Source organism: Nylanderia fulva, unplaced genomic scaffold, assembly GCF_048542155.1.
Source record: "Nylanderia fulva isolate GAGA-0341 unplaced genomic scaffold, ASM4854215v1 Scaffold70, whole genome shotgun sequence".
Taxonomy (NCBI): domain Eukaryota; kingdom Metazoa; phylum Arthropoda; class Insecta; order Hymenoptera; family Formicidae; genus Nylanderia; species Nylanderia fulva.
The window spans coordinates 211,610-236,669 of record NW_028190808.1 but is presented as its reverse complement, the minus strand read 5'-3'; the positions used below and the strand labels follow the sequence as shown (position 1 = coordinate 236,669).

Here is a 25,060-nt window from a genome sequence, read left to right as displayed (position 1 = left end):
TGTCTTTATTTCTGCTCTATGTGCTTTGTAAGCGGAAATATTTTAATGCAAAGTCTGAAAGTAAAAATTTTTATTTAAGAAACGTCCACGTCCTCATCGTACACGGAAGTCACCAATACGCATGCGCGATTCTTGTACAGTTCCAATTTTTGATACAAGAGTGTGCTATAGTAGCGTTTCGTGATTATTACGTACGATGTGTTAATAATATTGACAATGTGAAATTATGTTGGTTAGAGCTGCAGTCCGAAATGCGCTCACAGTGCTAAAAGTATCATTCTATCTTCGTTTGATATTCGTATACATACACATTGACGGAATTATATTATAATATATAAAATAAAATAATAGATATGTATACACATTGATCTCTTGACATATACATACATAACAGGTACGTGTTTTTTTTTTAATAATATACTAAATTTTTTATTTAATAATATCTATTTTCTTGTAACGCAGGATGATTGCGTAACAAGAAAATAGATTATTATATTATTATGAAAAAATATAGTATATCACATATATATTATATGGTATTGCATATGACATGTATTTAGTAAATAAGTATATTGCAAAATGTGTAAATCCTTTTATCTATCTGTTTCTTTCTTGAATGCATATTTATATACTGATATTTGCTACTACTTTCTAGTTACGTTACCATTTTATTAAACTATTTCTTTTATAATAATAACAACTACTTTCTTACTACACTATCATCCTACTATTTCTTTTTTTATGAGTAGATAATTATTGATGTAAAATAAGGAAGCAATCTTTACTCATAATAATGATTGGTATATACTTATGAAAGATGTAGTACGATGGTAGCGTTGCAGATAATTATTATAAAAGAAATAGTATAAAATGATAACGTAACATAATAAGCAACAAATATCAAAAAGTTGCAAATATCATATAAATATATATTTATGAAAGAATATGTTTGTGATATACTAAATATGTGACATGCAATACTGCCCAGCAAACACGGTATATAAATGTTATATACATCAAGCATGTTATATGTAACGTATATGTTAGTTGTAATTTCTCACTCATAGATGTAACATTTTTAATATAACATATATTACATTGTAGTTATATTGTCATTATATCCCAATATAGCACTGACTTATCCCCAGCAAACACCGATATATACGAGGGTTACTATTTACATGTATATTTCGGGAACTGGCAACACTGATGTCATGTGAGTCCATCTGACGGTTCCATCGTAAAGTTTGACATTTTTGACGATATACGTACTCAGAACATTTTGTCATGTAGACGCTATTTGTTTATTTTATACTTAGTTGAAAGTTTCGTCTTGACAAAAGATGGAACTAAATCGTGAACATTTTTGTGTGATGATTTTTTACGACTTTCGACGTGGATTATCACAACAAGAGTGCATCAATCAACTTAATTTGACTTTTGGCGATAGAGCTCTATCAAAAACCACTGTGTATCGCTGGTATAGTGAATTCAATCGTGGTCGTAGTTCGCTGTCCGACAAGTTTCGTGAAGGTCGTTCAAAATCGGCTGTAGTGCCAGAAAATATCGATGCTGTGCACGAAATAATTAAGCAAGATCGTCATGTAACCTATTGTAAGATTGAGGCATCCCTAAGCATTAGTTCCACCAGCATATATGCGATTTTACATGAACACTTAGCTGTGCGAAAGTTATTTTCGCGTTGGATCCCATATAATTTGACAATCGCTCAAAAAAAGGCTCGTGTCGATTGGTGCAAAGAAATGCTTAAGAAATACAATCACGATGCTTCAAAAGACGTTTATAAAATCGTGACAGGTGACGAATCATGGATATATTCGTATGAGCCCGAAAGTAAGCAGCAGTCGACTGGGTATTCCAAGATGAACCAAATCCAACAAAAGTTGTTTGCGCACGAAGCACTTCAAAGAAAATGGTGGCCTGTTTCTTCAGAAAAACTGGTCATATTGCAACAGTGCCTCTAGAGGATCGTAGAATAGTAAATTCTGAGTGGTACACAATCATCTGTTTGCTAGAAGTCTTCGGTAAAATAAGGAAAACAAACAAGAGACGCCGGATTGTTCTTTATCATGACAATGCGAGCTCTTACACATCGGCTCAAACAAGCACTCAAAACATCAAATTGATGGGTCATCTGCCGTACAGCCCTGATTTGGCACCCAATGATTTCTTTTTGTTCCCATCCGTGAAGAATAAACTACGTGGTCAACGATTTTCATTGCCCGAAGAAGCTATTGAAGTGTTCAAAAATCATGTTTTGGAGATACCTCATTCGGAATGGAATAAATGCTTTGAAAATTGGTTTAAGCGTATGCAAAAGTGTATCGATCATCGTGGCGAGTACTTTAAAAAACAATAAAAATATATTCGCAGCTTAACTATTTTGTTTTTGTTCTTATTCCCGAAATATAAATAGTAACCCTCGTAACTGTTACATTGCTATAATAAAACGGAATGTAACAGGTAATATAACGTGTACGTTATATGTTACATCCATGTTAGTTGTAATTTCCCATTCATAAATGTAACATTTTTAATATAACATATTACATTGTAGTTATATTGTAATTATATACCAAATAGCACATTGATGTATTGATAAGTCAGTGCTATCTTGGGATATAATGACAATATAACTACAATGTAATATATGTTATATTAAAAATGTTACATCTATGAGTGGGAAATTACAACTAACATATACGTTACATGTAACATGCTTGAATACTTACATGTATATAATATTTATATACCGTGTTTGCTGGGTTAATACATCAATGTGCTATTTGGTATATAATTACAATATAACTACAATGTAATATATGTTATATTAAAAATGTTACATCTATGAGTGGGAAATTACAACTAACATGGATGTTACATGTAACGTACACGTTATATTACCTGTTACATTCCATTTTATTATAGCAATGTAACAGTTATATATCGGTGTTTACTGGGTGCACATATATGTGATTATATTATTAGACATGTGTGTGTGTGTGTGCGTGTGTGTTATATATATATATATATATATATATATAACAATAAAATATTTAATTTCGTTCGCCAGGAATGAAATACTAAGGTATTAGATATTAAACTGACTACACTGGCTGTCTATTAGATTTGTTAAACTATATTTATTGACGTTTCGACCATACGGGCTGTGGTCCTTTTCAAAATTACAATAGAAACATTCTAGAAATTAATGTACATGCAATCAGAATCAACATTTAAATTGAAAACGTGAAATGTAACAAATGAGACTTACAATGAGTTACTGCACATCGATATTGACATTTAAAAGTACGCTCCGGTGAGACTTAACTTAAGATCGGATGGTAAATTAACTGCGTTTCACTTGTGTCATCTTGCCACGACTGAGCACGCTGTACTAACGAATAAACACGCCGAAAATTATGTCAAAGTTAAAAGTTAACAATATTTACATTCTCGCTAAATTGTGATGTACCATATGGCAAATTACTAAAATAAAATATAAAAATATAAAATAATAAAAAGATAAATAAATAAATAAATAGACATATTCGGGCTATTATTAGTAGTTTATTATTGGTATGTTAAGGCAGGATGACATAAGCGAACCGAATATGTCTATTTATTTATTTATTTATCTTTTTATTATTTTATATTTTTATATTTTATTTTAGTAATTTGCCATATGGTACATCACAATTTAGCGAGAATGTAAATATTGTTAACTTTTATCCTTTGACATAATTTTCGGCGTGTTTATTCGTTAGTACAGCGTGCTCAGTCGTGGCAAGATGACACAAGTGAAACGCAGTTAATTTACCATCCGATCTTAAGTTAACCCACACAGCATATATGTCAGAAAGATCTCTTTAAGATATCTTTTTAAAGGTAACTTTTTGAGGAATGAAAAAAGATATCTATTAGATAAATATATTAAGATGTCCATATCAAGAGATCTAAAAGATATCTTGTTTGAGAAGTGTCTTACATAAGATATCTAAAAGACATCTTTTGTAGGAAGTCTATTAAAATCTCTTCATATTGACATCATAATGTCATCTTGAAAGTGATAAATTTGTAATATAAATGCGCATGCGCACTGTAGTAGTGTAGATAACCTTAAAAAATAATACAACAACGCGGTGTGTGTACGTGCATGAAATAATTTGTTGGACTTATTAATCAAGTTTAAAGAAAAATTTACAAGTACAATTAAGTATCATTTTTCATTGGGTCACTAATTATCTATTATATTTCGAAAAATCATAATAAGTATATTAATATTACTGCAATTAATATATTCAGGGTGTCCCATTTTAACTCACGGATGAAATAATATTGTATGGCTTATTCAAAGGGGACATAAGATTATAGTGGCATTTATTTGACCTTGGATAATTGTTTGAAGGTCACGTGAAGGTCACCTTCAATTTTTAAAATGTTAAAACAAAAATTATTTAAACATTTATCTAAAAGCCAAAAAAATAGACGCCTAAAAAAAATGTGTAATTCTTTGGACAATAATGAAAATAATTCAGTATTAATAACATGCAAAAATATAAAATGTGGCAAAACAATAGGAGAAACAATAAATAATTTCGAATTTCAAGATGATAAATCTTCTACTTCTTCTTCTTCTCTTTATGACTGGTTGGAAGATGATAAAAAATCTATCAATCATGTCTTAGAAGAATCAATAAATTGCATAGATATTAAAAATAATTACAATGATTTTCTAAGTGACTCATCAATAGATGAAATTCAGATTAATACAGATAATTTTTTTGAAAATAAAAAATCTAAAAATTTTAATAAAGTAATGGCACGTTGGGTATGTAGTTATGGTATAACCCATGAAGCAACCGGCGCTCTTCTAAAAATATTAAAAAATGTAGAATTAGATGAATTACGCAATTTGCCTTTAGATCCACGAACTTTACTTGGAACCCCAAAATCAACAATAATTCGTAGTGTACCACCAGGTGAATATTTTCACTATGGTTTAAAAAATGCCTTGCTTGATCAATTGAAAATTATTGATATCGACAGAATATCTACTAATATTCAGATAAATATAAATATTGATGGGTTGCCAATAGCCAAAAGTTCAAAAAGTCAACTTTATCCCATTCTGGGAGAAATGTATCCAAAAATTGCTGAGCCATTTGTAATTGGAGCTTATCATGGAAATGAGAAACCTAATTCCTGTAATACATTTCTGAGAGAATTTATTGATGAATATAACGTTTTACATCAGAGTGGATTTTATTATTGCAACCAAAAATTCACAATTACAATTAGAGCTGTAATTTGTGACAGTCCAGCACGGTCTTTTGTTACATGCACAAAAAGTCACAATGGTTACTTTGGATGTGGAAAATGTAGAGAAGAGGGAAATTATAATAATCATTGTATGTTATTTTTGAATTCAAATGCGGCTTTAAGAATAGATGAAAACTTTATCCAACGTATTGATGAAGAGCATCATTTTGGAACATCACCGTTTGAAGAAACAGGTTTAGGGATGGTTTCGCAATTCCCACTTGATTACATGCATCTGATTTGCCTCGGAGTTGTAAAAAAAATCTTACAAACTTTTACACATGGCTCTCATAAACAAAAGTTTTCTGCTAAAATGATCAAAGAAATATCTGCAAATTTAAAAACAATAGCCAAATGGATTCCATCTGAATTTGTAAGAAAAACTCGTGAATTAGAAAATTTGGATCGATGGAAAACGACTGAATTAAGATTATTTTTATTGTATGTAGGTCCAGTTGCTCTACAAAATTATTTACCAAAGAAATATTTGATCCATTTTATTTCATTACATTGTGCAATCAGGATTCTTTGTCACGAAACAGATTGCAAAAGAAATAATAAATATGCGAAAGATTTATTGAATTATTTTGTGGAAAAATGTATTGAATTGTTTGGTACTAATTTTTTGATATATAATACCCACAATTTAATTCATTTAGCCGATGATGTTTTAAAATTTGGTCATCTCGATTCATTCAGTGCTTTTTCATTTGAGAGTTATTTATATAATATTAAAAAAAAACTTAAAAAAGCAGAAAAACCTTTACAACAGCTACACAATCGAATTGTAGAACATGTTGCATGTAATTTAAAAAAAAAGATTATTTTTTTCGAGAAACCTAAAGTGATGTGTAAAAATAATAAAAAATCCGAGGAACTTGGTATTGCTTCATATAATACTATACATTACAATAAATTTACACTATCAACAATAAATAAAGCGGATCAGTTTTGTTATTTGCAAGATGACACTATTGTACGCGTTAAAAATATTTGTTTAAATAATGACAATCCTATTTTAATTGGAGAATCATTGATAAATCCTATAGGATTTCCAAATTATCCTATTGATTCTAAGGAGTTTGATATTGTAATCGGGAATCAATGGTCTCATTCAACAAATTTTGATGCAAATAATGTTACCAGAAAAGCTGTATGTATCCCATATAAGAAATCATATTGTTTCTTGCCTTTGCTACATTCATATAATTAAAACGATTATTTTATTTCCAATTCATAATATAGAAAATAATATAATTAATAATTTAAAGCTATTATACTTTTACTGATTTTATTTTGTCATATATATCGATATAAACTTTATTTATAAACATACTTTATATTTTAACAACTAATCAAAAAGATTATTTTCTTATTAATCATATTCCATTTCATGCGTGTAAAAAAATTACTCAAACATATAAAAGTACTTCTAATTTATATTATGTTTATATTATATAATTCGTCTTTGTAAAATAAAAATTGATTTTAAAATGATAACAAAGCTATTACATGTAATTTATATAAATATAAAAAGTAATATTAAAAATTATATTTAGAGAAATGATAACATTATCATAAATATATTTATATAAGTATTTAACTATTTATGTGTGTATCGATCGCTGAAGGTTTCAAACTGTGTTTCATATATATATGTATATATATAATATATATATATATATATATATATATATATATATATTAGTGATTAAATATATTAGTGATTAAATAATATCGTGAAGATCTGCGCATAATTGCGGTTTAGACGGAGTGTATACGGAGTATACCATCAAACATATAATCGCTATCAAAATTGGAAAGAGAGCCGGATTTTTTATAATTTTTTATGTATGTGCTTCTACGAGCTGTAACGAGTTGCAACATAATTTTTCCTCAAATCGGTATTAAACGTTAAGTGTGTAATATAGGTAAGTTTAATAGACTTTTATTTGAGATTATACTTAACACATAAAAAGTTTTTTTCTCAAAATCATATTATTGTAATTTATTCAGATATGTTTTCTTCCAAAAATTAAGTGCTATATATATTACTTTCTAAAAATCATTCTAATTATATAATTTCAATTTATTAAATATTTTATTTATAAGTAAAAAATTCTAACTATATCTTCAACACTGCTTGATTAATATTTATAGAAATTATTTTTATTTAATATGATTAAATTATTATTTACAACAGTTAACATGATGATAAAAAATTATATATACATATATTGCGATATTATTAATAAATTTACTTTAGAATAAATCAAGATTATTTTTTTCAAAGTGAAACATTTTTAATTTCAGAAATGTATTTTGTTGTATTTTGGAAAGAATGGAGTGCTACGATACCAAGTTGTTGGTTATTTATGGAATCCAAAACTTTCAAATGGCCACCCAAACCTAAAAATCCGACTCATTTATGCATTAAAGCAATATTACCAAAAGAAGATTGGGATACGATTCATTATACTAGATTTATAGGACCATTTGGTAAGTTTAATGTTAATTTAATATCAATTATTTTATATTCAAATATTTTTATTGTATTCTTTATATTATTTTGAAGCTACATATAATGAAGCCAGAGATATTGAAATCCAAGCTGTTGATATTTCGACTAATGATGAAGATGCATTGCAAGCACTTGCAACAGTTAAAGTAACTAACAATAATAAGCCACTTTCTGTAAAACGTGCGATCAATAAACCGCGCCGTCTTTATTCTTCTGACGAAGAAAATCAGAAATCATGTAAGCATTTAAATTCATTTTAAATTTATAAATTAATAAAAATTGTATTTTTTAATATTTTTCTCTTCTAAATATTTACATTTTAATTAATACTATTTTATAATATTTTTTATAGATGTTAAAAATGAAAAACTTCTAAAATCTATAAAAAGTAATAGTTTTCCTCATCAAGACGAAGATGAAGATAAAGAATCTGATGAAGATTCAGAAAAAGGTCTAAACTCTCATATAGTAAATCATTAAAAATATTCACTAACTAATTATACTTTAATAATAATAATATTTAGAATATTAATCGGTTCTCGAAATCAACATATAATATATATATATATATATATATTATATATTTAATAATAATGTTTGTTATTTAATATATTCACATATTTTCTTATAGATGTTCAAAAGAATTTTCAAAAACCTCCAATCCAATATATTCCAAAAAATAAGAAAAAGGAAATCATAAGCGAAGTTGCAGCAGGTGCGATGATAAAATTTTGAAGTCCCTGTTTATAATAGAGAAAATATTAGGAATATTAAATATTAAAAATAGGAATTATTTTAAAATAATAAAATTTTTAAAATAATAGACTGATATACAAATATAAATTCGGGTATAAAGGGCTCCTATACTTTTATTAAGAATTCTTTACCCGAATTTGTATTTGTATATTAGAGTCCTTTATTTGTAAGATTTTATAATTTTAAAATAATTACTATTTTTAACAATAAATATTTATTTCTAATATTTTTTTATTGTGCGCAGGATTTAAATTTATATTTGTTTGTTCGATAAAATTTAAATATTTAAATTTTGAAAAAATGCACTTAATTAAATTTTTCATAGGTGTATCAAACAGTTTTAATAATAGTGAAGAAAACAACAATTTGATAACAGTTCCTGAAAGTCTACCTCTGGAATATGGAGATCTCTTTTCTCAGGATTCATTTCTAATATTAAAAGAATTTGAGAATGAGCCAATAAACAATAATGTTAAAGAATATAATAATGAAACACAAGATATGTTTGAAGTAAAAGATGATGTAAATAATACAAATCAAACATCGACGCGACAAAATGAATTTGGTAAGTTAAAAAATACAGAAATTTGGAATAAATTTATAATAATATTAATTTTTTAAATATTTTTTAACACAATAATTTTCTTTGTAGATTCATCTCAATTGGATAACAAGAAAATATATCAATTAAAAGAGAAACCAATTATTCGTAGTATCGTTGAAACCAGTAAGCTTCATACATTCAATAAATATTAATAATATGATGTAATGTGAATTACATATATATGACTTATAAATTATTCTGTTATTTTGATAGAATTGTCGTACCTCTAACAGTTAATATATCAAAACAAATTTCAGATATTAGGCTCGATAAAAATTATGCACATCCACAAACCAATGTTGAAGGACGAAACAAACAACATACACATGAACATCATGACTTATGTTGCAGTAAATACAATTACAAATTTTTGTCTGTTCAATAATTAAATTGTCTTATTATATCTGATTTTTTTATAGCACCATGTCGTACAGATATTCAAGCAATTAAAAAAGCAATAAATTCTATTTATCTTCTTGTATTGGATATAAGTGAAGGGCCTCGCAATGATACCAATAATCTGACCTTAAACTTGCCTATTACGACAGAAAAGGAATTAAACGATATTGAAATATTGCTGAAGGAAGATGCTGTAGCTCGTTCACAATATGTAAGTGTTTTGTTATTGTATTTCAACATTTATTTAATTTTAGTGTGTGTGTACTCTAATTAAACTATGTCTTGTTAATTTATTTCTAATTAATTTTGGCATCAAAAATGTTATTACATATTCTTAATCAAAATATTATTGCATTTTACAGAAAAAAATGATTAAAAACATTGGTGGTACAACGTTTGAAAAGCATGTACGAAATGCTTTAACTGCAACCTTGATTGATCAAATGGCATATAAAATGGACAGGACAAAAGAATACGATAAGCGTAAAAGAAATGAAGTTTATTGATTTGATAATTGGTATCTATCTTTTTTTGTACTATTTATTTATCATTTTCTTTTAGAGAGTATGTTTTAAGACAAATCGCTTGGATATTTATATCTTATTAATTTTTTATGAAAACGAAATGTCTTATTTTTGATTAACATATTTTATCTATACTATTTCTATAATCATTAATAATACTATTTTAAATTTCCTTTTTTTATATACATTTGATAATAGTTTACTGTATATAAAGTTAAATTTTTACTATACATCACTTTAAATAATTGTTTATAACGACAAATACATTTTTAGACCGTAAGAATATATTCAATATTAAATCAGTCAATAAGGAAACTTAATTTTAGCATGTTCATTTATTATCAATTATACATCATAATACTTAATTATGATGACAGTATGACTAAAATATGATTTGATAATAGAATTTTCTCACAATTTTTAATACAAACTTTATAAATACTGGCATTGCTGTTATATACAAAATTTTTGTTTAAATGTTTATTAGTATAATTTGGAAAGGTTCAGAATATGATAATCGAGTGCTTTATATATTCTAAAATATATGTGTGTTGTACTTATAATTTAATTTTCTTATTTCAGAAACCATAATTAATTGTCGAACTGATTCTACGATTGATAAAATACAAGCCGTTATTAAATCATGGTTACAACATGCTGGCGATCGTCTTCCTAAAGAAGGAACAAAAAAAAATAAAAATAATTTAAAATAATTTTTCGTAAATCTAATTTTACTTTACATACATTTTATAATTATATGTAAAAACAAAAATGTTTTTTTAAATGATTACTATTAGTAATTTTCACTTCAAACACATTTTAGTTACGTGAAAACAAAAATATTTTATTTTTTTTAAATAATTACTAATGTTTTTTAAATAATTATTATTGTATGAACATTATATAATATATTGTTAATTATTATTAGTGATTTTCAATTCAAACACAAATTTCCAGTTATGTGAAAACAAAAATATTTTATTTTTCTTTAAATGATTATTAATGTTTTTTTTAAAAATAATTATTATTATATAAACATTATATAATATATTGTTAATTAATATTTTAATATTATTTATATTTAAAAAATATCAAAATAATATAAATAATAATATAATAAATAATCCAATGATTTATTTATTATTTCAAAGTAGCCATCATTGAAAAATATGATACTGAAATTAGTTTAATATATCTCTAATATAAAATGGTTTGTTTTAAATACTAAAGTCTCTAAAAATCGATTGAATTTAATTCTAGCGCATAGAGTTATCGCATTTAATGGCTATTAAACAAATTTCAGTGTCACTTTTAAAAAGCCATTTAATAATATAATTTTATGTAAGCAGATGACAATTCAAAAGAAGCTTCTGGTGAGATATTTAGCAAGCTTTCCAAATAAGGGAAGGATATATGAACGACAATATGAATATAAGGATCTCTGTCCTTCATTATCAAAACCTCTCTTTGAGGAGCTCACTAAATATCTCACCAAAAAGTTTGCATTTTTTTAGTGTTTTGAACATCTTCGAATAGATGTCTTATTAACATCATAAACGTGAACTCTTAAAGATATCTAATTTTAGATATCTAATTAAAGATATCTAATTTTAGATATCTTTTTGACATCTACTTTAGATATCTTTTTGACATCTAATTTTAGATATCTTTTTAATATCTAATTTTAGTTATCTTTTTAATATCTAATATAAGATATCTTTTTGATATCTAATATAAGATATCTCAAAAAAGTTATCTGTTTGATAACTATCGGAAGAAGTCTGTTTTCCCTCTCAATGTGGCGCATAAGAGCTCTTTCTGATATCATTAAGTTATCTTTTTAAAGAAATTTTTGGATGTCCAAAACGTGAATGAGAGAACATTAAGAGTTCTTTTTGTTAACATTTTGCTGTATGGGAAGTCTCACCGGAGCGTACTTTTAAATGTCAATAACGATATGCAGTAACTCATTGTAAGTCTCATTTGTTACATTTCACGTTTTCAATTTAAATGTTGATTCTGATTGCATGTACATTAATTTCTAGAATGATTCTATTGTAATTTTGAAAAGGACCACAGCCCGTATGGTCGAAACGTCAATAAATATAGTTTAACAAATCTAATAGACAGCCAGTGTAGTCAGTTTAATATCTACTACCTTAATATATATATATATATATATATATATATTTATATCTATATTTAAAACTTTATATATTGCTAACAAAAGTAAATATTCAGGGCATTGTTTTTCAAATAATGATTAGTTTGATTATATATAAAAATGAATGATATAATCTCTAAAAACTTAAAAAAAAACCTTTAAAAAAAAAGGTAAAAAAAGACGCCCAGTTAACGGCATGCCAGTAACAAAAAATTACCCATTGCAAACCCATGTAGAATTCTATAAAAAATTAATCATTGCAAATCCATGTAGAATTCTATAAAAAGTTAATTATTGTAAACCCATGTAAAATTCTATGCAGAATAAACCATTGCAAACCCATGTAGAATTGTATGAAAAATTATCCATTGTAAATCCATATAGAATTTAACTACAAAAGTAATGATAAAAAAACATCAACAATTCCGCCAAGTTAAAATAGAAACTTGTACCACTAGAAAAATGCAAACATATATAGAGTCGTATAATGAACTAGTAAATTAATATAATAGAAACAAAAAATTAAGAAGGCTCGTATTATATCACGCAATAAAAAGTAAAATTAATGAAAGACCAACTTACGAGCGACTGTTAGGAGTAATAAACAAATCTCAAATTTATTATAAATCATTCTTAACATTAATATAATAGTAAATTAATATAAAATTAAAAAAAATAAAATTTTAGTTAAAAAAACTGGGCGCGCTGCTAAGTTTCAAAATTATAATGCACCTTAAAGTTAATTTAATTACAAAACTTAATTTAATCCACATAACTTAATGTAATTACAAAATATATTTTAACTGCAATAAATTTTAAAGTAACAAATAATTTAATTTTAATATCATTAGGATATTATTTAACAGCGCGCTAAATTTTTTAACTAAAATTTTATTTTTTAAAATTTTATATTAATTTACTAGTGTATATGACTCTATATATGTTTGCAATTTTTCACTGGTACAAGTTTACTACTTTAACTTGGTGCAATTTTTTTTATATCATTACTTTTGTAGTAAGATTCTATATGAATTTACAATAGATAATTTTTCATACAATTCTACATGGGTTTGCAATGGTTTATTCTGCATAGAATTCTACATGGGTTTACAATTATTAATTTTTCATAGAATTCTACATAGGTTTGCAATGATTAATTTTTCATAAGATTCTACATGGATTCGCAATGGGTAATTCATTCAACATCACATTCAGTATTCATTATTATTTAGTCAAAGTTTATTTTCAAAATGAATAAGTTTTCTTATAAAAAACTGGTCGATATGTATCTTATTTGAAAGCTAGATGTAATGAAAGAAAAGAAAATATATTTTACTTCAAAAATCATTCTACTGTCGAAATGATTACTTTACACGGATTTATTGACAAAATTAGTTTATTTTTATGTCTTTCATAATCACAGTTTATCAATCTTTGGGAACACTTTTTATACTTTTTATGTTTTAATTGTTAAATTAAAAACTAAGTTACTTTCTCAAAATAATAGTGTTTAAACTATGATATTTTTTTCGCTATGAATTTTTTATTATATATAATAACTACTTAAAACTCATCTTTGTTCTAAATATCATTAAAATAGAAGATTTCATTAGCAAATTAACTTTAAGAGAACAACAAATACGAGTAACATAACTGTTTTCAAATTATTTAAAAATAATGTTATTTTAATATAATTTTGATTTAAAACTTAACTACAAAAACATTTCCAATTATAAAATTATAGAATTATAAAAAATATGAAAAAATTAATTATATAAATTATTATATAAATATGTATAATATATAATGATTTTTTCTGTTATTTTCTCCAAAACAAAACTGTTTTAAAATTATTAAAGAAGTCAACTTTGTCCTTAAAGAAACATTTACTGACTCTGGGTTTTCTTATTATGTATATTCTTGTTATGTATGCATATGTATATGTAAATTGTGTACAAAATTAATGTAAAAATTATTCTAATGCTACGTATACACTTCGATACTTTTGTACCTAGATCAAAGCTAAATTGAATATATATATATATATATATATATATATATATACACTAAGTGTCGACGTGTATACAGCGCTTGAAACGCTGTACACATTGTTATATATTTGATTTAGACTCGATCTAGAAACAAAGATGCCCAGGTGTATACGTAGCATAATAATCATCAATTTGTTACACGAATACTACGAAAAAGTAATATATTATTTAATTTATAAACAATACCTGTTTTCCTTATCAATTCTGGTTCGTCGTATTACTTTGCGATCACTATAATGAACACAATTTGGACATAACCATACTGACAAATTAGTATCTAACATTGCAGCTAAAACATTTGCATCAGTTGCCCATGCAATATTTTGTGCCATTGCAGCTGAAATGTATATTTAAGAAAATAAATTATTATAATATGTGATATAATAAAAGGCCAACTTAACGAGCTTATATGATATTAATTGAAAAATTTTTTTATTGATTTACGTCATAATATACAAAAGTTAAGATAAACGTTTCGACTGTACGACAGTCTTTTTCAATATCATGCTAATATGTCAAAAAATTAATTTAGTCATATCGACCTTATTATAAATACAACATTTATGAGATTATCATATGACGAACGCAGTACAAAATTCATGTTTGTTGGCTTGAGTTAGAGCGTCAGATTTATGTATGCCATGCTGTTATATTATGTAACGACATTTTTTGTCACGAACATAACACTTTTTTTAAAAAATTATTTCTTTTTACTTAACATAATCACAATGTGTACTTTTTTAAAAAACAAACAGATATAGATTTGTTTTTTAAAAAAGTACACATTGTGATTATGTTAAGTAAAAAGAAATAATTGTTTAAAAAAAGTGTTATGTTCGTGACAAAAAATGTCGTTACATAATATAACAGCATGATATACATAAATCTGACGCTCTAACTCAAGCCAACAAACATGAATTTTGTACTGCGTTCGTCATATGATAATCTCATAAATGTTGTATTTATAATAAGGTCGATATGACTAAATTAATTTTTTGACATATTAGCATGATATTGAAAAAGACTGTCGTACAGTCGAAACGTTTATCTTAACTTTTGTATATTATGACGTAAATTAATAAAAAAAATTTTCAATTAATATCATATAAGCTCGTTAAGTTGGCCTTTTATTATATCACATATTTTAATTGTATACGAGCCGAAGTTTAATTTATAAAATATATATACTAAATTATTATAATCTTAATTGATATTATATTTATAATTATATATTTAATATATAATTATAATTTAATATATTTATAATAAATAAATTATTATTAATAATCATATCCAATTAGAAATAACATATTTCTACGCACGCACGCACGCACGTATGCATACATATACAGGTATGCCATAGGAAGTTGCTCAAACTAATTTGATCTTATTCCGTAACACATACGAGTATCAGGAAAAATAAAATAATATTTAATAGAAAAATACAGTCCATAGTTTTATTAGGAATACTATTCTGTACAATAAAAAATTTAATTTTATTTGATTTTTATAAAAAAGTAGTAAAAATCAGACATACTAAACATACATGTTTTTGAAGTATATATATTGTTAAGTTAGGTTTGAATAAAATCATTTTTTAAATGGCTTTTATATAAAATTTTTAATAAACAATTATTTCTTATACCACTAATCATTTTTATAAAAATTTTTGCAATACGGTCCTGAATAGTGCATAAAATTATCGATTATTTTGCAAAAAATGCATATAAAGTTATTTTAATAGATTAAAAATAAATTAAAATTGATTTAGAAAAATAAAGCACTGTTAAAAGTAAATAAATTTTCTAAAAATAACTGAAATAGGAACAGGCATTCAGACGATATGTGAAACAAGCAAAGCGGGGCGATCAAAATTTGTCAATTGTTGAAGATAGTCCAATATAGATGACCGAAACAAATAAAGGATCGAATACCACAATCAAGATTCTTATTTTTTACACCGCCAATCGCGCCTGGCTCTTATTTAATCTGTTCCTTTTAAATATTATTATCATAAAAGAGCCTTACTCAATTAATTTTAAATTTTCTAATTTTTTTAGTGTTTTTGTTTGAAACTTTATGCATTTTAGATATAGATAGATAGATAGATAGTTTATTCCGGATTCCCCTTGAAGTTGCCGGGGCAATTTACAAAGTTCGCCAAACCCCTTACAATCTCCTTCTCTCTATCCATTTCATACAATAAATTATTACAATTTACATTATATACATATTTCCAGTCCGTATCCAACTATCCCTCCTATCTCTGTCTGACAACTTTTGGTCTCCTCTCTTCTTCCTTCTCCTCTGCCTTCTCCTTTTTCTCCTCCTCTATCTTTTTCGTAGATATCGAGATGAATATTTCTCAGCTGTTGTCTCCTCGTCAATACCTCTCTTCCGCTCTCCATCTTTCCTTTTTTCTTCAACAGAAATCAAAAAACAAAAAACGAATGCCTTATCCTACTCTCCTGCCTCCCCTAATTCCTAAACTTTATCCTTTCTTCTCTCTCCTTATCCTTCCCTCCATACTCATTCCCTTATATACATGCATAAATCCTTTCCTCCTTCCTTCTCTCCTGGCCATTTTGCAACTTTACAATTTTTTCTAAACATCCTACCCCCCTCATCTCTTCCCTTTCCCACTCCTTTTCTTTTTCCCTTTTCTCTTCTTTCTTCTTCACCAAAACTGTACTATTTCCCGTCCTCCTCTCTCTCCTACCCTTCTCCTATTTCTTTTTCACTTCCCCCCCCCCTCTCTCTCTCTCTTCTTCACTAGCCTCTCTCTCCTCATTTCAAATCCATTCTCTTCCTTCCACCCACATACTCCCACTAACTACCACCTTCTTTTCTTTCCTCTTTCTACCCTTGCTCTCTCTGTCTTCCTCCACCTAATCCTCCTTTCTTCTTTCGTCAAATTTCCCCATTTACCCCTATTTCCCATCTTCTTCATATCATCTTTTCTTTTTTAATAACTCCTTCTTGTCCCTTTCATTCTCCATTTTCACTATCACCAACCTTTCCTCTCCCCTCCTTATGCTGCGCACCTTGTATCCTGTCTCCTTCTCACACACCCTCGTACACTCACTCTTTCCCTCTCCTTGCCTCTATCCTTCTTCACCTTTTTCTCACGCTATCTTCACATCCTTACTTTGCTTACTCTGCATATCTTGTATCCTGCCTCTTCTTTTTACACCACCTTTTACACTCTCCCTTCTCTTTCTCCTTGCTGTCACTCTCCTTCACCCTTCCTTTGTACTATCTTCTCTTCCTTGTAACCAATAGTTCTCTTTCCTCCTCCTTACGCTACATACCTTGCATTTTATCTTTCTTCTTACACCGCCTCCTCCACTTTTCGTTGCCGCTATACCTTTCACCTTTTCTTCACTCTATCTCGCCCTCCTTGCGCTGCACCCTCGTATCCTGCCTCCTCTTGTTATACCACTTTGTATACCTTTTCCTCCATTTCTCTTTGCCTCTGTTCTTCACTTTACACACCTTATCACTCCTCTCCTTTCTACTTCGTATCTCATACCTTTCTTCCTTCTCCTCGTCTCTCTCTCTCCCCCCTCTCTCTCCCCCCTCACTCCCTCTTTTCTGCTGTCTCCTTTACTCTTCTTATCACCTCTCAAACTCTATTCCCTTTTCCTTGCCGATCTTACCTTTTTACTACCACTGTTCACTGCGCACCTTCTCTCACTTGTCTTTTCCACTGCCTAATGCGTATATCCTTTTTCTGCGTGCGCCTTTTCTTCTTTCACCACGTGCCTTTTCCTCGCCTTGCGGTACCTGTGGCTCCCTCGCTCGTTTGTCTACCGCTACCTCCATTCCACCTTCCTTATCTCCGCTTCCGTTTTATGTACTTTACCGATCCTCTACCTACACCGCACTTCCCCTTCTTCCTCTCTCCTCGTCCTCCCCTTTGCCTTTTTTCCAGAATCTTCTTCTTTATCACACTTTACCCTTTTATCACAATTCCAACAATTCCCCTTTTTTCTTCTTCAGCCTCCTCTCTTCTTTTCTCCTTCTCGCTTCTTCATTCCTTTGCTGTGCGCCTCCTCCGTGCTTACCACGTGTCAACTATTCTATAATTTTCCATATCTCTGTTTCTCCGATTCTCATCCTCCTTTACCATTTTTCTTATCTTCTCTCTTCTCTTCCCTTCTTTTCCTTTTATTCCTCGACCTCCATCTCATTTCTTCTTCCTTTACCTTCTTTCTTCTTTCTTCCTATCTTTTATCGCTGCTTCTTCTCCACCATGTGTCAACTGCTCCATTGCTTCCATCCCGTTTTCTGTGCTCCTCCTTTCATCTTTCTTATTCCAGCTTTTCTTTCTTTTTTCCATTCTCTCCTCTTTCCCTTCACTCCTACCTCCACCCTTTACTCTCTACCACAATACAGTCTGTTTTCCTCCACTCTTATCTCTCAAAACTACTTTAAAATCGGAGCACACAAAACCTCCGTCTTTTCACTCGCCGCCATCTTGCCTCCTCCTTTATGCATTCTATATTTGGTATAAATTGCTCTATATTCATTACACTTTTTGTCTAAAAAAACAAAGTACTTAATAAGATAGACACATTTTTTCGTCATCAGACGACTTATTTTGATCTGCGCAAATTTGATTCTGAATTGTGTCAAAATAAAGCTACAGACACATACAATCAGATAAATGATCATTAATTGTAAGCCTCTTTCTGAGATCGTAGAAGAGAAAGATAATCATTTAATTTGAGCAACTTTTATGAGAAACCTTTAATATGAAAAGATTTTAATTTCCTTAGGCAAATATTTCTGAAATTAAGCAAATATAAAAAATTTTTAAATAGAAATTGTATTTTAAGGGGGAAAAAGTTGGCGCTACTAATTTTTTCCTAAAGAGCGATTTTCAAAGTCATTTGAAGAACATTTTCCAAATGGGACTATCTCAATTTTTTGTATATATTGATCCCTCATAATTTTTACTATAAAAGTTACAAGAGTAAAATGGAGAAAAAGTGAATAGTTTACGAAATATTTTATACATTAATGTGATATTATTTTAAACTATAAAATATTTCGTAAACTGTTTATTTCAGATTATTTTACTTTAATATTTTTTTGCATAAAATAATGAGAAATTAAAGAAGGTGTAAAGAAAATATATAGTTGTTTTTAAGAAAAAGTATAAAGCTGACAGTTGCAAATTACATACATTTTTTATATTTTTACATTTTTTAAAAACAACTATTTGTTTTCTTTATATTAATTTCTTGTCATTATTTTGTGCATATAAGTATTAAGATCATCAGAAAATGAACATTTTATAAAATATATATTCCATATTTTATGTAAGATTATATTAAATTACAATATAAAATATCTCGTTAACTATTCTCTTTATGACCATCTTACCCTTATAATTTTTATAGAGAATATTGAAAGAAATTACTTAAAATTAAAAATAAGGTTGTTTCAGTTTAAAAAATCTAAATTATCTTTAAATAAACTTGAAAATTATCTTTTAAGAAAAAATCAATAGTGCTTTACCCTCAAAATTTTTACCCTCGAAATCCTAAAACTTCTATTCTAAACCTTTTTTGTAATTTACTTTTACTTTTAGAAATATTTGCTTGGAGAAACTAAAATGAAACCTTCTCTCCCTCCCTCTCCCTCTCTACCTCTCCTTTCCACCCTCTTCTCCTCCCTTCCTCTCCCCCTCTCCTACTAAAAAATAAGTGGAAATTTTAACATTTTAAAGTTTAAAAATTCTCATTTTTAAATAATATTTTTAAAATAATATAGGAGACAAAAGTTTTTGAATATCTTGTAACATTCTAAATTTTTAAACATCTTGTAATATCAATAAAAATACAAGTTAACGCTCATGTAAAATTTAAAATTAATAAAACATAAATAGTAGGCCAAATAAACGAGCAAAAATAATTTAGATGTAAGGATAATTAAAAATTATTTATTTATAATATAAATGTAGACGTTTCGACCTTACTAGGTCTTTATCAATATAATTACAAAACCGCATCTTGTAATATATAATATATACATAATTCTCACCTATTTTGCAAATTCTTCCAAAACCTGTAGTTCTTATCGCAATTAAAAATAGATCTTTGTTGACATCTATTAATGCTAATTGTCGATCCTTTATGCTAATGTAACTTAATGCCACTTGCATTACATTGTGCATATGCGAATATGATTGACTTTCTCTCTCTACTATCGGCTTGTTGTAAGATATTTCTAAGATATGAAGCACTGAAAAATAAGTAGAAAAATAAGTAGAAACCTTATGACATTTAAACATTTTTATTTTTAAATATTTCCAATATAATGTAGAAGACAAAAGTTCTTGAACATTTTGTAATATATTTTTTTATTTTGTTTAACATTTTGCAATATTATTTTGTAATATCTTGTATTTAATACGCGCGTATGTGTATGTGAACCTACCTACTTGACCATTTATTAATAATACTGCTTGTTTACAAACGCCCTATTGGGCCTATTGGGCGTTTATAAACAAGCAGTATGCTGAGCAGACTTTTTAAAATTTACTTATGTTCCCAAAAATACTTTTGCAAGCATTTTATATGACTTCTTTCACGCGTAAATTTCAAAATGTCTTTTTTGCCAAGTGGCGATATTTCATGTACGCAAGGAATGTAAGCTCGTGGTAATTACAATACTCATGTCATGTCTTATGCTGTTACACAAAGAACACTTTTGATATGACGACACTTATGAGTCTACTTTTTAATAGAATTACTCATACAAATGCTATCATCTAGCTCAAAAAGAAATCAAACCTATGTCCATACGACTTAGGTCAGTAGGATTTGCTATTGACCGCATTATCGGACCTCAATAAACGATCAAGAAGGACAGAGAAATTACCAGCAATTTAACAACCAAAACAAATAGCAACATATCGGTTAACATTTTCGATCGTCAAACCTTCATATAGTTTAACAGTTACAATAATAAACACAACTGAACTAATAATACCAGAATAATAACGCTTATAAGTATTGACGCAGTAGGTCCGAGAGAGAATTAGAAAAAGGGAAGAGGAAGAAGAAGAGAGGTAGACGAAGGAGAAAAGAGAAATAGAGAGAGGGGAGGGAGGGGTGGAAGGGGGAGAGGGGGGTATGTGTGGGCGCATGTAAGAGTTATGTCTGTATGAACGTTTGTAGATCTGGAAGAATTTATCGTTTTTGGGAGATTTATCGTAAAGCAGGCGGCGGTGCTAAGAAGAAGAACTGTTTTTGCACGCTACATTTTTTAAAGTTCTGGACCATGACATCTCCTTACGAAATCCGAAAAATTTCATGCTTCGTGGTTGATGCGAGTTATCATGGACTGCATTGGAAGAACGGAATCGTTGAGTACAACATGGTAAAACGATTGATTGAAACAGCTATGATTCAACATGATGAAATGCAGTGTACCGTATACGTTAAGGGACGCCACAAAGGAGAATGGCTAGCCGATACGTTTGACGTGAGATAAAATTTAATTATCGAGAATTTGGATGCTGATTACAACGCTATTGAGTCTCTAAATAATTTAGATGTTAAAAATACTATGCGATGTAGAAAACACGTGTAAGAATTACATATTACAAAATGTATTCAAAATATTCAACTGGCAGTCCTAACACCAAAAATAATTTCAAGGTTTGGAAAACTAAATTATGTAAACATTAATATGTTTTATCATTTATTTCCTTTTCCCAATCCTTTCCTCGCGAATCGTTTCTAAGAATTCTTTTTATCCGTACGCCATTTCCGTTCTCCTCATAGCGCATTAATTTCACATCACATTTGCCCCCACTACTTTTGGAAAATGAGCGTCATGTATACTCGGTTAATTTTTATACGATCAAGTTAACCGCTCGTACTGACAATCCATGTTCCACAACATAGAAAAATGTACTTCACCGAAAGAAGCAGCAGCAACGGCTTGGGAAGACGTATGAATTATTACGTGCCAAATCATGATAAAACTACATCGTATGAGAACAAATATGATGCGTCACTTTTGTTTAACTAACAAGTAATGTACCTACCTTACCCAAGTGTTACACTCCGATTTTTTTCAAATTTGGTTGAAAAATATTGAATTTTCTATCTTTATCTTTTTATTTTTTTTTCTATTCTTATAGATATAACAAAAATAATGTAACATGTAGAAGCTTTTTGGATTGCAAATTATGAATGTAAAGTAAAATTCGTAAAATTATGTTTACATAACAAAATATTGAAAAAAAATAGCAAAAAGATAGAAAAAACAATATAGAATAGAGAATTGAAAATGTTTCCGTTGCTCATTACATATACAACATTATTGACACACACACACACTATATACATTTTTTTTTAATATTATTATATAACATACTAATTATCTATATATAGCATATTATATATTATTTATTTATTTTTTATTATATTAAATCTATTTTTTTGTTTTATATTTATAAATAAATAATATATGTTATATATAAATAATTAGTATGTTATATAATAATATTAAAAAAAAATGTATATAGTGTGTGTGTGTGTGTCAATAATGTTGTATATGTAATGAGCAACGGAAACATTTTCAATTCTCTATTCTTTATTGTTTTTTCTATTTTGTTGCTATTTTTTTTCAATATTTTGTTATGTAAACATAATTTTATAAATTTTACTTTACATTCATAATTTGCAATTCAAAAAGCTTCTACATGTTACATTATTTTTGTTATACCTATAAGGATAGAGAAAGAAATAAAAAGATAAAGATAGAAAATTCAATATTTTTCAATTTCAAATTCAATATTCCAATATTTCAATATTTTCAATATTCAAATTCAATATTTTTAAATATTCAAATTCAAATTCAATATTTAAAGGTCTATGAACTACTCGTAAAACTGCATATGGGCACAAATAAAAAAATACGAGTCAAATATTTTTGATAGTACTACATGTGTACCAAATATGAAAAAGATCGGAGTGTAACACTTGGGTAGGGTTACTTGTAAGTTTTATTTTTTTACAAATAGTATTTCTTAAACTAAAGTATTACACATATAAAAGGCTAATAAGAGCAGAAGTAATATTACGGTTATAAAAACTAATTTATTACATTTAATCAATGTGTACTGATAGAAACAATAAAGTTTAAATTAATATAAAATTATAAAAATAAACTCGAAAGTTAAAACAAATGAAAAAGCGAACGTTTCGATCCAATTTTTCGGATCTTCTTCGCAGTACACAAAGCAAATTAAAATCACCAAAGTCTAAATGTTTAACGTATAAAAGTCTAATAAACATATTTAAACGCGGTTACATCAGTAAACGAAATAAAACGTCGTAAGATTAACATTAAGATGATTCTCACTAAGCCATTACATTTACGTTACTGTGGAAAGCGATCCTCTTTAGTTTTCTGACTACGAGGTTGGCAGGTGTTAAAATATAAAACATTAATCGCATCATATATTTATGATATGACAGTATTTTAATTGTAACAGTAACAAAAGTAACGCTAGTGTAATCCTCATGTCAGTAGAACGACTCAGAGGAAACTAAACTAATTTCTTAAACTAAGTTCTTAAACTAATTTTTTTTATTTCTAGCATTTCATTGAAGCATCGTGTGATTCGTATACTAGGAGCATTTACAGTTACGCAATTCAAATTTCTTGAAATTGGGTAACTGTAAATGCTCCTAGTATACAAAAGTGGGTTTATCAAGTTACGTGGAGATTGTCATAAGAGATCATCGAAAAAAGGAACTGATAATATCTCTCGAAATATGGAAGAGGCTCTACGAGCAACGTCTCAATATTAAAAATTTCCTTCGGAATGACTCTAAAAATGACAGTTTTATAACCACTAACAGTGAGAGTCCATATAATTAACGATGCCAAACTTATAACCCTCCCCTGCCCACGCGTATACTTTATTGTAGATGTGTGATTGAAAACTGAAATTAAAAATCTATGAGGAACGTCGTTTCGCGTGGAAAAATGTATGTATAAAGTTTTATTAATTAGATTAATTTTGTAAATACCTTTGTAATTAATGACAAGCGCAGATTAAAACCTTTTGGAGGTTACTCAGAGTCACGACCTTGACAACATATGTCAAAATCAAGATAATCAAAGGTGGCTCCCCTAAGGTGCATAATTACCCGCGATGCTAGGGACCGTGAGGGAAATAGCGCTTAGAAGATAAAGAAAGTTGTTATGACGAGGGACACATAAGAAAGAAATAACGCAAGATGCACGAAGAAAAGAGATGTCATGAGAGAAGAGAGAAATAGCACGAAACGCATGCGAAAGAGAGAAATGTCGCGAGAGAAGACAGAGATAGCGCGAGGTGCAGAATCGTCGCTCACTGTTCAGCTACGTTGTAATTCTTCCTAGAAAAAGCACTGAGAAAAGTGATTGAATCGTCATTTATCATGAGAGAGAGGAAAAAACCGCGAGGGCGACCGATTATCGGCTCTCACCGTAATGCAATACACTGTTTATATCCCGCGAAAAATATTTCCCGACGCGTTCGCCGAGACAGTGATAAGCGTCCCCCACCCGCGTGATATCAGCCCCCTTGCTCGCGAGGTACCTGCTCGATCCGCGTCCCACTTGGAATCCCATGGATTATAACCAGAGTTGGAAAAGTTACTTTGTAAAAGTAACTAGTTACAG

At 28.3% G+C, this 25,060-nt stretch overlaps 3 protein-coding genes across 3 annotated transcripts in view; 2 read left to right on the top strand and 1 right to left on the bottom strand.

Annotated features, from left to right (window-relative positions):
* Positions 1-25,060, bottom strand: part of Oseg5 (intraflagellar transport protein Oseg5) — a 222,062-nt gene that overhangs the window by 56,398 nt on the left and 140,604 nt on the right. Inside the window, exons 9-10 of the mRNA XM_085488710.1 lie at positions 20,414-20,614; positions 14,549-14,699 (exon numbers count right to left, since the gene is read on the bottom strand). Coding sequence (XP_085344836.1) covers positions 14,549-14,699; positions 20,414-20,614 — 352 coding nt within the window. The remainder of the gene's footprint in view (positions 1-14,548; positions 14,700-20,413; positions 20,615-25,060) is intronic.
* On the top strand, positions 3,872-7,555 carry LOC146720356 (uncharacterized). The gene is made up of 2 exons (XM_085488708.1): positions 3,872-5,716; positions 7,547-7,555. Exons 1-2 carry the CDS (start codon positions 4,460-4,462, stop codon positions 7,553-7,555), a joined length of 1,266 nt encoding a protein of 421 aa, XP_085344834.1. The 5' UTR covers positions 3,872-4,459.
* Positions 6,889-11,001, top strand: LOC114937701 (uncharacterized). Its single transcript, XM_085488715.1, is given in 12 exon segments — positions 6,889-7,274; positions 7,657-7,842; positions 7,919-8,101; positions 8,217-8,315; positions 8,496-8,579; positions 8,946-9,185; positions 9,273-9,347; positions 9,482-9,574; positions 9,644-9,834; positions 9,986-10,077; positions 10,079-10,140; positions 10,730-11,001. Coding segments are annotated over 11 exon segments (1,434 nt in total). The 5' UTR covers positions 6,889-7,274; positions 7,657-7,658; the 3' UTR covers positions 10,861-11,001.